This window comes from Lactuca serriola, chromosome 4 (genome assembly GCF_051521515.1).
Source record: "Lactuca serriola cultivar US96UC23 chromosome 4, Lser_US96UC23_V15, whole genome shotgun sequence".
NCBI classification, from domain to species: domain Eukaryota; kingdom Viridiplantae; phylum Streptophyta; class Magnoliopsida; order Asterales; family Asteraceae; genus Lactuca; species Lactuca serriola.
The window spans coordinates 302,742,271-302,758,939 of NC_136411.1; the positions used below are offsets into that span (position 1 = coordinate 302,742,271).

The 16,669-nt window shown below is 36.5% G+C and overlaps 1 protein-coding gene across 2 annotated transcripts; it reads left to right on the forward strand.

The window, feature by feature from the left end:
* The first annotated feature begins 13,149 nt into the window (after window positions 1-13,149).
* Window positions 13,150-16,118, forward strand: LOC145097234 (la-related protein 1C-like). 2 transcript variants are annotated; one of them, XM_079034759.1, is made up of 7 exons: window positions 13,151-13,340; window positions 13,557-14,007; window positions 14,097-14,673; window positions 14,745-14,901; window positions 14,983-15,073; window positions 15,157-15,228; window positions 15,430-16,118. In XM_079034759.1, exons 2-7 carry the CDS (start codon window positions 13,648-13,650, stop codon window positions 15,619-15,621), a joined length of 1,449 nt encoding a protein of 482 aa, XP_078890885.1. In that variant the 5' UTR covers window positions 13,151-13,340; window positions 13,557-13,647; the 3' UTR covers window positions 15,622-16,118. The 2 variants fall into 2 exon arrangements, with proteins under 2 accessions (XP_078890884.1, XP_078890885.1); XM_079034758.1 differs by having other exon boundaries at window positions 13,150-14,007.
* The last annotated feature ends 551 nt before the right edge of the window (window positions 16,119-16,669 follow it).

Consider the following 16,669-nt stretch of genomic DNA (forward strand, 5'->3'; position numbering starts at 1 on the left):
GAATCTCATATAAAGAATGTTTCCCTTTTCAACCTCTACGGACAAAAAATTGTCATTCTTCAAAAATAACGGCGTAAAATTTCCCATATTGGTAAAGGAGTCAAAGTAGTGGCCATTAGTCCATTATAGACAATTTGTAACCTGAAAACAAACAAATAACAACACATTTACCTGTTTATACTTATATAGGTACCAACTCACATTCTTTACCAATATGGACAACTTGCAATCTGAAACCAATAAAAATAGCAACATATTTACTTGTTTTAACCAATATAGGCAACCTAACTCACTATCTAATCACAATAGCAGCCAATTTACATTTTCTTTTACTGATGTGGACAGCTTGTAACCTAGAAAGTAGAAAGATACAAAATAATGGTGTGGCATCGTCTGTGGTTCCCATATGGGAGATCCTGTGAAGGACCATAAATGTTGGGATAAGCTTGAATCATTTTAAAAAAAAAGATAGATTTTTGCCTTTATGGTCCAACATCACAACATGTCCCAATTATTTTTATTGCATCATGTTCAGAATTTTGTAAAAATCAAATAGAGAAAGTTCATGAAACTAATGACAATTAGGTCACACAGGAAAAATAAAAGGAAACAAACCAACGATAACAAACAACCTTCCTTGAAGCCTGTGAAATCAGTAAAAATGTTATTATGACATTAATGCTTAAAATTTTCAATATAAACTTGTCCACTTAGTACTTGCAAAGGAGAAAGATTTCCAGAGTTACAGTAGCATGTTTATGTTCCCTTATTTGTAGGAATCTTTTCCTAGTAGTGCAACCAAGGATGCTTGCTTGGTGTTAACGGTAGAAAGTCAGTAAGCCTAAATCAGAGTTCTCTACATTGGTATTCACAATTTGATATCCATCGGATAATTTAGGGTTTTAACATCCAATCTTGGATTAATCCTAAACAACAATAAAAAAATTCGAAATTAAAATTAAAATCAAATTAGGGTTCTGTAGATATTAATGTGTAATTATACATACCCGAATCGAACATAGGCACCCTAAGGAACGACTTTGAAAGTCTTCATCGCTGTAAATTGATTCAACGATATACTCAAAGCCACTGATCGACACCACTGACGCTTGTTGTTCTCTTCCACCAGAAATTCAAATAAAATAGGCATAGATATTGGTGTTGGCGATTGAAATTGAGAAGAAGAAACTTAAGCATTTAGATCGATTTGACGAATTATGATGCTAACGATGATTAATCGGGAAATGGGTCGTGGTGATGGTATCGAATGAATAAAAAGGATTCAGACGATCGATGGGGATTAGATAGAGAAAACGGGGACCAGTCCCCGAAAAATAAACTGGTTGACCAGACATCACTTTCTGTAGCTCTCGCTTTTCACCCTCCATGGGTTAGAATAAAGGTTTGGGATTTATTATACGGGGATGATGGTTTTCGGCGGAGGGAAACGGTGGAATGGGGCGGTTTCAAATGGCTGAAACATCAAGGTAACGATTCTCCAAAGTGTTGAATATGTGTGTCGGATAGTTTCGAAGAGGGAGAAAGAAGAGTGTTAATCGAAATTATGGAACATTGCGTCTGTCCAAAAATAGATGACGTGGAGTCTATAGAAGGGTGCGATTTTGATTTAGAAGGCACCAGAAAAAATTAAAGTATATATATATATATATATATATATATATATATATATATATATATATATATATATATATATTAATTTCATTTCAGTCAATTATCTTAAGTTATTTTAAATCATAATATAATTTATTTACTTATTATTGTTTTTCTAATGAAAAAAAAAATCCTTCTTTTTGTTTTATTTGAATGTATGTTTAATCTTGTTTTTTTTAAAAAAAATTTGTTGCCGTTTTGTTTTGTTTTTTTTTTTTTAACATTTTAATATTTGGTTCATTTACGTTATTTAATCATAATTATTTAACATTTTTTTCGTTTATCCGAATAAAGATTTTATGAGGAATATCGGTATTTAGAACTTGAAAAGTATTTAGGAATGGACACACATATATGCATTGAAGCTAGCTATAATTGGTAGATTTGAATCTAATTATTTTATATAATTTTGGTGTTATGATATTGCAGTTGAATTGCAATTGTTACATTAAATAATTTTAATTTGTTTGGGGACAAACAAAAAACAAATATGGGGTAATTTGATACGACCTTATTTGTAAATTTATTTTGGGAAATTATCTTAATATATTGAATATATTGATAGTGCTTTGAAATGGATAAATACATATAGATATGTGGCTAAGAGAAAAAGGAAATGATTAGGACAAAAATGGAGTTGATAAGGACCAAATTCGAAAAGTTGCCATAAATCAAAAAAGACACTGCGTTGACCTCAAGCATGTGCCACGTCCCAGCTAAAGATTTCCATTTCAACACATAAGCTCATAAGAACGCAACGAGACAAAGCCCTCTACACAACGCCTCTTCGTTATTTCTATAAATACTCGACCTTTTTATCGTAATTTGGTGTGGAACATATACCAGAAAATCCTATGAATAATATTCATCAAGAGACTCTTTTGGGTTTGATTTCAAGGTTGGAGAAGCACTTTTGATGGAAGATTTGAATAATCAGAAGCTAGGAGCTTTAGTACTTCACTTCAGTTTGCTTTATGATCGTGTTTAGCAATTCGTTTTTGATGTTTTTATGTTCTTATTAACTTGTTATGGGATAAAACCTTTTTTCTTTCATGTAACAGCCCAAAAACAGGAAAAAAAATTCATTTTCAATTAAGAATTACAGCCATAATTTGTTTCCAAAATCCATTACAAAATAAGCATGTCAAATAATCAGAGTAACAACATCAGTAAGTGTGGAAAATAGTGGAGAGTGAATGATGCGCCATCAAGTCGGGCTCTTCCCTTTAGTACCGGAAGTACCTGAGACCACAATACAAATTGTAAGCAAAAGCTTAATGAGTTTTCCCCAAAATACCACATAACATTCAAACAGTTTTCATGGGCTACCCCCATTGTCTTTTCCCTTGAAATGTCATGGGTTACCCCCATGGTCTTCCATGCCATGGGCTACCCTCATGGTCTTACATACAAGTGACACGGGCTACCCCCGAGGTCTTTCAGACAAGCAACCACATAGACAATTATCATTCCACATGATAAGTAATAAGCCGACCTTGGTGCCTTCGACCCCAAAAGTACGGTGAGGAAAACTTACCTCGCAAGCAGAACAGAAGTTGATGAGGTCTTGACTCCGAGTCTCAGCTCTCTAATCGAAACCTATTCCTACCAGATGACCAATTTCCATCAAAATCCCAAAATCCCCTTAAGCTCAAACTTCGTCAAAGTCAAAGTCAACTATCCTTACGTCGTAACCAGACATTGGTCACGTCATGGTAGCGAACCCGATCTGATTCCCCACTTGACTCAACCCAAACTGGTTGACTCAGCCAAAAAACCACCCAAGATTGAATCACGACGTGAGCACCCATTCTCACATCGTGAGATCGAAGGGTTCTAATAGAAATGGGACTACTCTGATTCTCACGTTGTGGGATCTTACACCTCACGTCGTGAACATTGTCTGAGGCTAAGGGTCACCATTTTAAGTCCTTAATCCATTAAGTCTTCAATTCCACTTCATCCAAAAGCTAAATGGGACCCCGAAGGTCCATAAAAAAATTTCCTTTATGGCCATGCATGCACCAAACATGATCATCCATTTTCTAGGTCAAAAAGGGAACAAATGAGCTTTAAACTTGCATGCATGCCTCAAATCTATACCAACTCCCAGATATAATGCTCTTGGGACTCTTAGAATCCATAAAGTTGCCAACTTTATTGATCTTCTCCACTCAATCATGCAATAACATCAATAAAATGGACAAAACTCAAGATCTATCCATGATAAGCAATAAAGTTAGAGCCTTTGATACTTATAAGGGTCCAAAAGTAGGAAAAGTTGATGATGATGTTGATTCTTTTCCCACACCCACACTAGAGCACTTCATTCTTCTTGTTTTCTTCTTCCCACAAGCTAGAAATGCACCCAAAGGATCTTAAGGAGGGGGTATTAGGGTTTCTGGAGGTCTAGAGAATGAGGGAGGCTGAGGATGAGAAAGCCTAATCCTCTCATTCCTTTAAATACCGAAAACTTCAGGTTTTTGGTCATCAGTCGTCGTCACGTCGTGAGCCTTAAAATGATGCATGGGTCCGATTTACTCTTCACGACATGAGAAGGCATCCCTCAATTTGTGAGAAGGGAAAAAGGAAACTTTTTAACCTACAATATGGAAGATATTGTGCACCTGATATGGGTGTTACAGTTCTCCCCCACTTGAAAGTGTTACGGATCTGACTGGGCTCACCGGGAAGATCCAACTAGTATGTAACCCTGCCAACACATGCAAATATCCTTAATGGACCAATAAATCGGGACCCAGGTTTCCCCTCTTCCGAAATCGATGACACATTTACAAGGTGAAACATTCAGAAACACAGTCTCCAACCTGAAACTCGAGGTCAGAAAGACATGAGTCTGTGTAACTCTTTTGGCGACTCTGTGTGACCTGCAACCTGTCACGCACTTGTTGGATCAACTCGGTGCTATTAAGCACTACCTCAGTGCTTCCCATGACCCGATGTGTGACCTCTCCCTAAAAATCTAGGGTCCTAAACCTCCTTCCATACAACATCTCGAATGATGGTCGATCAATACTAGCATTATAACTGTTGTTATAAGAGAACTATGCCAGTGGAAGGTCGGTCTGGGGGTGGTATGCGGTACTAAAATGAAACTGAGTGCCTAAATCCTCATGGAACTTCCTCCAAAATCTGAAGGTGAAATGAACATTGCAGTGCGAGACCATAAATACCGGCATCCTCTGCCTAACTACCAGTTCCTGAACATAGATATCCTCTAACTTTTCTGTGGATATACTCTCGACAATCAAAATAAAATATACGACTCTTGGTCAACCTGTCCATAATGACCCAAATAGATTCAACACCTCGCGCCTTCCTAGGAAATTTGGTGATGAAGTCCATAGTGATCTCCTCCTATTTCCATTTAGGGATGGGTAACAGCTGCAACTTTCCGTGAGGTCTATGATATTCGGCTTTGACCTTCTTACAAGTCAAACACCGCCTAACAAACCAAGCAACTTCCCTTTTTCATGCAGAGCCACTAGTAACTCAACCTCAAATCTCGGTACATCTTTGTGGCCCTCGGGTGGATAGAAAACTTTGATTTATGCGCCTCCTCCAAAAGCCTCTGTCTCACCCCACCTGATATCGGAACCCAGACCCTACTACACTGGGTTAATAACCCCCGACTGTGTCTAACTAACAAAGGATTATGCCCTCTAATCCGATCAGTTTTCCAATTTTCCTTTTTCAATCCTTTTTACCTGTGCCTCCTTGATCAAATCAATCAAGGGTGGAGTAACAGTTATCCTCAAACAAATATCTCGGATCGATGAGCACACCGCCTTATGGCTTAAAGCATCGGCCGCCACATTGGCCTTCCCAGGGTGATAAAAAATCTCACAATTATAGTCTTTTACCAAATCTAACCACCTCCTCTGTCGTATATGTTGGATTAATGTCTAAGTCCATAACTATATTTGGTATGTACTTGACCCGACCCGGCATGGTCAATTTGGGTTACACTTCACCGGCATAATTTATATGGATAGTCTTTTGAGAATAGTATATTTATGATTTATATTAATATATTATAAGTTCTAATATATTAATATGGAATCATATTATTTAATTAGTATTGATCAAGACTTAATTTAGAATTAATTAAGTGATAAAAATGAACTAATTAAATATGGACTCTTATATATATATATATATATATATATATATATATATATATATATATATATGTGTGTGTGTGTGTGTGTGTGTGTGTGTGGAATGGGCCAAGTTCATTTAAGGTGGGCTAAGCTTTCATGGATAGTCCATGGAGTGTTTAACCCATGGATCATATGAAATGAAAGGTCATGGGTTTAACCCTAGTCTCCACACTATGTAAAGATGTCCTTGGTTGGTGAAATTGGCACTAGTGTGGGTACACTAAGAGGGCTAGCCGATTTCACTAGAGAGAACCAAAATATTCTTATTCTTAGATTCTTCCAAGGTGTTTTGGTGATTTTTTATTCCACTTGAGGCTTCCACACTATTGGGGTTAAACTCTTAAATCTTGAAGACATCAAGCTACATCAAAAGGTATGTCATCTAACTAGTACTTTGTAGTATAAGAGCTTCATAATATGCTAGTTAGGATTAAAGCCTTGGAAGGTTCTTATTTGCATGTATAATAAAGAAAACATAGATCCAAGGTTTATAGGGTTGCATGTACACCATAGGAGTGTTAGAATGCTCAAAACCCAACAGTGGTATCAGAGTCTAGGCTTGTTTTCTTGTTACACTTGCAAAAACTGCTTAAAAATCGAAGTTTTTTGCTGTCTGGACAACGGAGTCGGCGAGTCCATTAGGGGACTCGACGAGTCCACGCCTTAAAAATGTTCAAAACGATCCAACACACCGAGTTGGTTCATGCACTCGACGAGTTGGACCACCAGACAACATATATTCGATTGTTTTGGCTAGAAATGGACTAGGAACATTACCCTAAGTTGTTTTTGAACTTATAAAGCTATTTTTGATGTTGTAATGTTCATGCTAATCCAATTTCAAAAATAATTGTCAATAGATTCATGTTTTGTATTAGTTTAAGAGTATTGCTAATTACATGGAAAAGTTTATTGTGAATTATCTTTGTTCATATGAGTTACTTAGATTAATAGAAAAGTTAATTGAATAGTTGTTTTCAATCCATTTTAATCTAAAAGTTGATTCTAAAATGTGTTTGTGTAACTTGTTCTCAAGTTACATGAAAAGTTATATTTAAGTTTCTTAAAACTCATAAAAATTATCATAAGTTACAAAAATGAAGAGTCTTGTTCTCATTAAATGGTTTTATGACTCCATAACTTGTCCTCAAGTTGTGGAGGTTCAAGAGTCTCTTCATTATTAAATAAAATATGTGTAACCTTAGTTAAACTCATAAAGCTTCCATAAGTTATGATTTATGAAGACTCACTTTCTTAATTAGTTTAAAGTCTTCCATGACTTGTCTTCAAGTTATGGAACTTGAAGAGTTTTTTAATTAAAACTACTTTAAACACATAAGTTATGGAATATAAAAGTTTTGAAAGTTACAAAAATTGCCCTTAAGTTTTGGAATTTGAATTTTTTTTTCTTATGAGTACTTTAATTCCAAGTTTAGCCCTTAGAATTTTAAAAGTTAAAATTCAACCCTTATACCTTATAATATTATAAGTTAATAATATATATATATATATATATATATATATATATATATATATATATATATATATGTATAAGAGCAAGTCAGTCTTACTGTTAGTAGGCCTTATTCACGAAGCCGGTCTATAAGGGGGGTATAAGGTTACTGCCTATAAAATGGCAGTTTAATGGGTGTCCACTCTCACCCACCGCTTCCTTGACTGGTGGAGAGTCGTTAGCCGAACGGGTAGGAAAAAGACTATAAATTCTCCCTTCATTAAAAGTATTAATGATAAATACTAAGTATGTGACATCCCCAAAATCACGGCCAGAAAAGACCGGTTTCATTTATGCTTTTAAAATAATTTCAAAGTAAATCCTTTTGATTTGAAAGAGTTGCGGAATTTGTTCCCAAAAACAAAGTATGATAAAATAATATTTACCAAAGCATTTCATAAAGAAATGTATTTTCATTATATAATCAAAACTCGGGATGTCATGTTCCGATGCAGACCATAAAACATAAACGATAACATTACAAGTCATTCATCAAATATATACATATACAAACTTGTAAACAAAACAACTTGATGATTCATCCATCTTATGCCCTTGCGCCACTTCCTGTAATACATATAAACTGAGTGGGTCAGGCTTGGGAGCCTGGTGAGCATATAGGGTTTTCAACCCACAATAAATAATTATATTGAATTCCACCAACCAACAATAACCCAATTACTAATTCCCGTAATTCTCACTTTACGTCCCTAAAATAACTAACACAAGGGACCTAGTCTAAGAATATTTCATCGGGGCGACAACACATGCATTCGGGGGTTTCCCGGCAATATATGTCAAATAAGACAACCATGAGGGGGATGGAGTACAGCGAATGAACACCCAAGTTCATTAACACCTACAGGTGGCGAACCTGCTAGCGTTCCACAGGACTGTCGAGAAAAGTCTGTGGTCGTCATCTAAACTCCGCTAGATGACTAAATCAAAAACAACATTGAGGCCTCTCATCTGTTTATCACACAACTATCTACCCATGTTCTACCCGACATATTAGTAGATAAAAATATATATTTTTATACATAGTTTAAAACCGATATAGCATTCTCCTTCAATACATATTCCAAACAGCAGATGAGACACATACACATAACACGTATTTCATAGAGAATAAATCATATCTATGAGATAGAAGAAAGTGAATATACATTCACACATATAACAACAAAATATACACATTACACGTATTTCGTATAAAATACTTCATAATTATGCGTTAGAAGAAAGTAACCACACACTCACTTGATCAGAAGATGATCGGACAGCACTACGGCTTGTAAAAGTAGTATTCTTCGGTAGATCTGGAAGATATTCACAAAAAATGGACTCCTCGCGGGCAGAGCTTTGGCTTGGGAATTGCACTTCTCGGGATCTTCGGGGCTTCGGGACTTGCTTCGGGGCTCGGGAATGATACCGGGGCTTCGGGATAATTCTTGCACGAAAAACGATGCAAAAACGTGAGAGAAAGGGAAGAAATTAGCAAAAGAATCGGCTGCCCTCGACATCCTTTTATAGTAGGCTGAGGCCTCGCATTACGATGGGCGTAATACTCTACGCGGGGCGTACTGCCTCAGATCATCACTACATGCGTCATCGGAGCACTCGAGTCCGAGGTGGTGCATGCATCGGGGTACGCTGGGTGTAACCTGGATAAGTCTGGTGACTCCCCTTCGGATAATATCGGGTTTAATATTTAAATTTATATTTTAATTATTTAATAAACTTCAAAAATTCATATCTTCTTCATACGAACTCCGTTTTCGACGTTATTTACATCTACGCGTAGGTGAGACTACGCTCTACAACTTTCGTTTAGACTCTGTCGTCTAGTTTTGACTTTTATTTTTATTATTTATTTTTATTAGGCCGGGACAAGACAACTCCGTTATAAATTCATAACTTCTTCATCTGATGTTTGTTTTCGTCTGTCTTTTCATCGTTTCACTACAATTAACGAGATCTTCAATTTTTGTTTAGATTGTTTCGGCCTCAAATTGAGTATTCGGGCTGCATACTGCTAAGTCGAAACTTAGAAAAATCATAACTTCCTCATACGAAGTCGGATTTGGGCATTCTTTATTATGCACGCTCTTGGTTTAACGAACTATACGACTTTAGTTTAGATCACTAAGGCTAAATATCGCTTGAACATAAATTTCACTTTTTACGTCATTCAGCGTTGCCGGTTTTGTCGCGAAACTTCGACATGTCATAACTTCTTCGTTATAACTCGGATTTCGGCATTCTTTATTGATGGGTTTTAGTCATAAGACATCCTATGTGCTCATACAAACCCTAAAGCTTGGATCTAGGTTTCTCTATTGTACATGCTTTGAATCCAAGACTATAAACCCTAATTCTAGCATGCAAGTAATCATATTAACATAATAATGAGTTTATAATGTTACCTTGATTGTTATGTAGCAATAACAATCCCAAATCTCCTTGATTTGACTTTGGAAGGCTTAGAGTCACAAGTGTCACTCCTCTAATGGTTCACAAACACCATAAGCAAAAGGATGAAGAGGAGAGAGGTTGGAATCTGCTCAAAAACGTATGAAACCCTAACAAGAAGCTTAGCCACGTTTTTGAGGCTTAAGGGGTCTTTATATAGTTGGGCTATTAGGGTTATCTAACAAGGAAACCCTAATTGGATGCTTAAGCCCTAAGCAACCCATAGACTCCTTTTATCAAGCCCTTGGACGATTTCTTTATGGGCTTCCCCATAGAATTCGTCCAACCCTTGATACAAGGCAATCCATGGCCCAAATTATAATTATCTTATAATTACAATTCCAATCCCTTAAGTTTAATTAATCTCTTTTAGTCACAAAACTAATTACCAATTAATTATTGACTAATATTAATTAAACAATATGATTTCTCCTTTAATATATTATTCCCATAATATTTTAATAAATCATATTTAATCCTTTCTCTCCATAATTCATCCTATCAAGTTGCTTTGGTGAAGGCAACCCAAAAGGACCATGCACCATCGGGTCAAGTACATACCAAAATAGTTATGGACTTAGACACTAATCCAACAGTCTCCCACTTGGATAAGTCTAATAACTATTTTGCGTATGACTTCAGATCCTGATCTGCAATCCGTGGTGAGTAGAGTCAATCGGGAAGGTTGACTTTGGCTAGGACTTTGACTTTGACCTGTTTGACCTTCAGGGGTATTATGGTAATTTTGGATATTTATGTCAATGGATCATTGATGGCTATAGGTGTTGGAGTTTGGGGCAGTGCTTCAGGATTGTGCTTTCGTGGTCCGGTTTAGTAGTTGCAAGGTAAGTTATCCTCACTATACTAAGGGGTCTAAAACACCAAGGCCGACCCATTGGATTCGATATCTTACTAGTTACTGATATGTTGAGTTGAGTTAGTAATGTATGCCAGCTGTTATGCTAGTTTGGTAGGTCGGTGGGACTACCTGTGATACTGATTGATTACCTGTATGTGCATTTATCTGTTACATGTCGACATGTTATGTGGGATGGGTTGAGGTGGTACTGCTCCGTGCGATAGCCAAGATACCCTAGAGTATTTCAGATATGAGCTGAGGGCCCGATAGGCATTCCAGACTCATAATGAGGACTCAGGAGCATTCCAGATACAAGCTAAGGGCCCGGTAGGCATTCCAGACTCGTACTGAGGGCTCGATGGGATTCCAGATACGAGCTGAGGGCCCGGTAGGCATTCTAGACTCATACTGAGGGCCTAGGGGTAGTCCATCTTGTAAAGTTGTCAACCATTACACGTTGTTTCAGTTTGATATGATATGTTTATTGGGACTGTATGTGTATCGGTATTTTGGGGGTAACTCGCTTACAGTTTAAGTTTATTGTTTCGGGTACTTAAGGGGATCGTGGCAAGGCAAAGACGTGATCGTATAGCTCCTCACCTTTTATGACTTGTTTCTGGAATACTATGATATGATACATTTTGAAAACAAGTTTGTAATAGTAATGGATTTGAAATGTTTTTAAAAGTTTAAATTGGCTTGAATTTTTAGGGTGTTACACCGTTAGAGATAACTAGTCCATTTTAGGTCCGCTAAGGGTAAAATGAACCATTTAGGGCCCATATGGCCCAAAAGGTTGAGTTTTATGAGTGTGGGTCCATTAAGAATCCAATTAGGGTATTTAGGCCCAAAATAGTTCAAGTTGAAGGTTTATTGGTCCATTAGGCCCAATAAGAGAATTCTAGTCCATAGTGAACTTGAACCGGGATGTCTAGGGTTTTCAACTCATAGATGAACATATGAGATGTATTGTATTAGGTTTTGACCTTCATTCAAGAGTTTGGATCCAAATGGATGACATTGATTGAATATAGGGTATGGTATTTACTTAGAGTATAAGCCTTACAATAGATGATGTTTTCATGAGAATAGAATTCCCTAGCTAAAATTGCTAGTTGTGACATTAATGACTGGATTAGGAACATCAGGATGGTTACTCGTTATAAGGACAAAGAATATGTCCTCGATAAGGAGCTTAAGGAAATCAATGAGTCGTTTGCTACTCCTGAGGAGATCGTTGAGTTTAGGACTCATGAGAAGGAGCCACTAAGGTGTCTAGTATCATGTTGGTCACCATGACGATATATATATATATATATATATATATATATATATATATATATATATATATATATATATATATATCTGTGTGTGTGTGTGTGCGCATTGCATTATGTGATTATGCGCTGTGTATTTTGGGAAACTCATTAAGCATATGCTTACAATTTTGTTGGGTGTTTCAGGTACTTCAGGTTCTAAGGGCAAGGGTCTGGATTGATGGCGTAACAGACACTCTCCAGTATTTCCGCACTTACAGTTTGGATACTCTGATCTTTTGAACAATGTGTTTATGTAATGGAATTTTGGAAAAACATATGTGGTTGAGATTTCTAATTATTAAATGAAAATTTTTATCTGAATTTTTGGGTTGTTACATACATGAACTTAGAGGTGATTTACTAAAGAAAAGAAAAGAAAGGCCAACTAAGAATCTAAACTAAAATTTTGATAGAAATAAGGAAACAAGCAAAGATAGGCCACAAAAAGCTTTTTAATGCGAAGTCCTGTGTATTTCATACACACTTTCAAGGACACAAACTATTATCGATCGAAGACTATTTGCTTCATTTGGTTTAGCAAACAACTATCGAGTTGAGGAGTCTTCATGCCATTCGATTTCAGGTTACTATATCTAATCCACGTGTTCTTCCTAAATAGTGATTAACAGAGTTTTTACTATAAAAATTTATAATTTATTTAAAATAGTTGATTAATATAATTTTTTACTATTTTTTTTTACTTCTATTTATTTCATTTTATTTCTTTTGTTAAATTGAATTCGGGAACAAAATGCAAAACGGTGGAATTGTTTAAAATTATAAGATATAGTGATATACTCCCCTTTATGAATATCCCAAAATTCAGTTACATTTAGCAAAAGTAAATGCAAAGACTTTTGTATATGATGATGTAATGACATCTAACTCGAACTTAACAAATATTTGACTAAAACAATTCTAAAAATATGCATTTACATCAAATTTAATGGTAAATAAATAAATGGGAAGGTCCGTAAATAGGCTCACAACAACCTACGCTCGGTCACGTGCCAACTATTGAACACCCGGTGCGACTACCATGTGGACCACACTGATACCGTTTTGAATCAACGCGAAGTTACACAGTACACAACGGAAAGGGCATTATCGTCATTAGACATAAATACGCAGCACAGATATAGAGGAAACATGGAGAGAGAAAGGGCAGAGATAGATACAGCTCGGTCTGTCTCTATTTGTGTATGTGAACTTCACCCTCCGCCGGTGCTCTGTGTGTGACGGCGATCGGAACATTCGGTGATCCGTCGAAGCCAGAATCTTTTCAACTCAAAACGCTACCATAGCATTCTCGGTTGATTGTGGTTCACTTCTCTTCCTTTATCTTATTGATTATCGATCAGAGCTTATTTTATTCGTTTTTGACGTTTTGATTCTATTCGTATTCACCGTTACTCACTTTGTCGACTTGAAACCCTAATTTATTCCAAAACAAGTGAGAAAATTTTGGAGTTTGCTTATTTTGATCCGAACAAACCCTAATTTTTTATGGCCGCTACAAATTTTCAATCTGATGATAGCGGCGGCGGCGTTATAAAAAACCCTAGGTCTCCGGGACATTCACAGACGGTTTCATCTCCGTGGAGTACGATTGTGCAGGGCTCGCCGGTCATGGTACCGGATGCTGTTTCCGCGGCGCCGGTTTCTGTTGCTCCAGCACCGACGTTTTCATCTTCTGTTGAGGAGAAAATAGGTAACTTTACCTCGGATTGGTGTCCGCCTTCAATGGTGCCGGATGTAGTAAGCTCTCCGGATGATTCCGGCACTGATGGTCCGGGTTCTGACAGCGGCGGTGTTGCATCTAAGAAACCGGTATGGAATAAACCGAACGGTGTTGTTGAGGCTGTGAGCCCTGTAATGGGTGCAGTTTCTTGGCCTGCTCTCGGAGAATCCACTAAGGCTTCCCCAAAATCTTCTTCATCGGAATCCTTAAAAGCACTTGGAGATGCACCACTGCTGCCTACATTACAGGTAAGAATACGAATACCATTAATGTACAACTTTCAATCATTCACAGTTATTTATATTTAAACGGGAACATAATGTTTATGACATCATAGGTGACAGGAAATGCATCTCCATTATCACATAAACACACAAGTGCAAACAACGCGTATCCATCTTCAACTCCAAACCATGTAGCTCCTGCAAGACAGAGATCCATGAGGCGAGGTGGTGGGAGTTCCAATTCAAATCCATCAGCTAATGGTGTTCTTTCTCACACATCAGCAACAAACCATGATTTGGGAACAGAAAATCTCCATAACACATCCGGGAAACCTGGTACTCCTGCTTCAGACCCTTCTCCAAGAGACAAAACAACACACATCGAGTCACCAAGAGGAAACTTTGGGCCACAATCACACAATGGTAATGATCACCAACATCAAAGAAGCTCTTACAGAAGAAGCAATAGTGGACAACATCACAATTATGGTGGAAAGCGAGATCAAGATCGTGGAAATCATGAATGGAATCAACACAGTAGAAGCTTTAATGGAAGAGATAACCACATGCAGCCTCAGAGAGGTTACCCTAGGGGTTACATTCGACCCTCTGTACATTCTTCCACTCCATATATCTCTCCACAAATGTCTGTTCCAGTTCGCCCTTTTGGCAACAACATGATGTATCATGGTAGGAATATCTTCTACAGTTATTTATCATTCTACTTTGTCTGATTTCAAATTTGTGAATCTTTTTTGCAGATATGTCTCCTGTGTTCTATGTACAAGGTCCACCACCTCCACCAGATGCTCTGAGAGCTATGCCTCTTGTTGCTCCAGTTCCACCTCCAATGTTCTTTGCTGTTCCAGATCCATCTTTGCATGCTAGAATAGTGACCCAAATTGATTACTATTTCAGGTAAGTCTTTTATAAATTTGTCATTTGAAAGTTTTTTTTTTCTTTATAAAAATGAATTTATTCTTAATTGTTGATTTGCAGCAATGAGAATTTAGTTAAAGATACTTATTTGAGGCAAAACATGGATGAACAAGGGTGGGTTCCTGTAAGCTTAATAGCTGGCTTCAAAAAGGTAACTATTTTGGAATATCATTTTTACTATAAAAGTACATGAATTTTTAAATAGAAAGATAACCATTTTTTCCATGATTGCAGGTTTTGTATTTAACAGATAACATTCAGCTAATTCTAGATGCTATGAGAGCTTCAACCAAAGTGGAAGTCCAGGTGCGCGTATGACAAAAATTACAATTTTGCCCCCCTCCCACCTTTTAGCTATCTACCCTACCAAAATTACAATTTTGTCCTTTTACCATTGTGTTAATATCAACTTTTGTCCCATTAACACTGGTCCCACTTTTTAATCCAATATATGTTAAACACAGTACAATTTTTGAGTTATTCCTTTTTTACCCTTGTGCATGACAGGGAAACAAAATAAGAAGGCGGAATGATTGGATGAAATGGCTAATAAACACACCTGCCCACTACTCCAACTTATCAAGCCCTCGGGCAGCCGGGCAGTCGGGCAGTCAAGATCAATTAGTATCACAGCTTCATAGTGTTACACTGGATGATGGAGTTGACCATGTCGGTGGTCAACAAGCTGAGCAAGTTTGACTAGTCAACCGAGACTAAACTAAGAAGCAATGTTTTTGAGAAGAGAGGTGACGAATTCTGGATTTACTGGTAGATAGAGAAATTGGTGGTTTCGAGAAAAGGTAAAAACATGAAATACAAAAAAAATTGAAAAATTAAAAAAAGGAAAAAAAAAATTGAAAAACGAAAAGCACAAAAAAAGTTGAAAGAAGAAAAAAACTTAATAAAAAAGTAACATGGAGATTATATAGGATATTACGACTTTTTTGAATGCTAGTTTTCGTTTGTTGGATAGAATGGTTGTTTTTTTTTTCTTATTTTTTTGGATTATATGTTTTAAAAAAATTATATTTATCCCTTGTGTTTCGTGTTGTATGTTATGTTATGTTATGCTCCTTGATGAAAACTCTTGGGTCTGATCACTTGTTTTGTGATTCTGATTTCTGACCTTTGAGGTTTCAATCTAGGGGCAGATTTTGTGTGCTTACATTTGATTATTACATGTTCAATTTTGCATATATTCATTTTGAAATTAGGTTGTTATATTTGTGGGAAAATATTTTTAAATCTAATAGTGAATTTTATCTTGCCAACATTCCTTTATGTAGAGGAGCATTAGAATCTGGAAATTAGTTAAAAAGTTACGCGACAGTTTTTTAGAACTTTTAGGAGTTTAAGCTTTAGTATTTTAAAAATGCTTAAATTAAACAAAAAAAGTTCGTTTGAAGTTTTTATTTTAAAACAAAACACTCTTAATCTAAAAACTACTCAAAGTAGGCATGATATACATGTTGAAACATTATATGGGTTGAAAAGGCAATACCTGAACCTTTTGAATGTTTTGATTTACATCATCGGTTTAATGTGTTTATTTTTTTTTGGATTAACAACAATATTCAACAATATATGGTTTTTCGTTTGTGTCTATCATGGGAGTTGTATGTTATATGACCATAGTACACTTGGCAAGTCTTTGGCAATTTTCCTTAAGCCTTGCCTAGACGTTTTTTAAGTTCGACCATGATTTTTCTATTGGTTTCCTCAGTTTGCATGTTTGATTATGGATGAG

Coding starts and splice junctions, on each gene's coding strand:
- LOC145097234 (XM_079034758.1), top strand. CDS start 13,525: ATGGCCGCTACAAATTTTCAATCTGATGATAGCGGCGGCGGCGTTATA. Junction 14,674..14,744: donor CAACAACATGATGTATCATG/GTAGGAATATCT, acceptor TCTTTTTTGCAG/ATATGTCTCCTGTGTTCTAT. Junction 14,902..14,982: donor CAAATTGATTACTATTTCAG/GTAAGTCTTTTA, acceptor GTTGATTTGCAG/CAATGAGAATTTAGTTAAAG.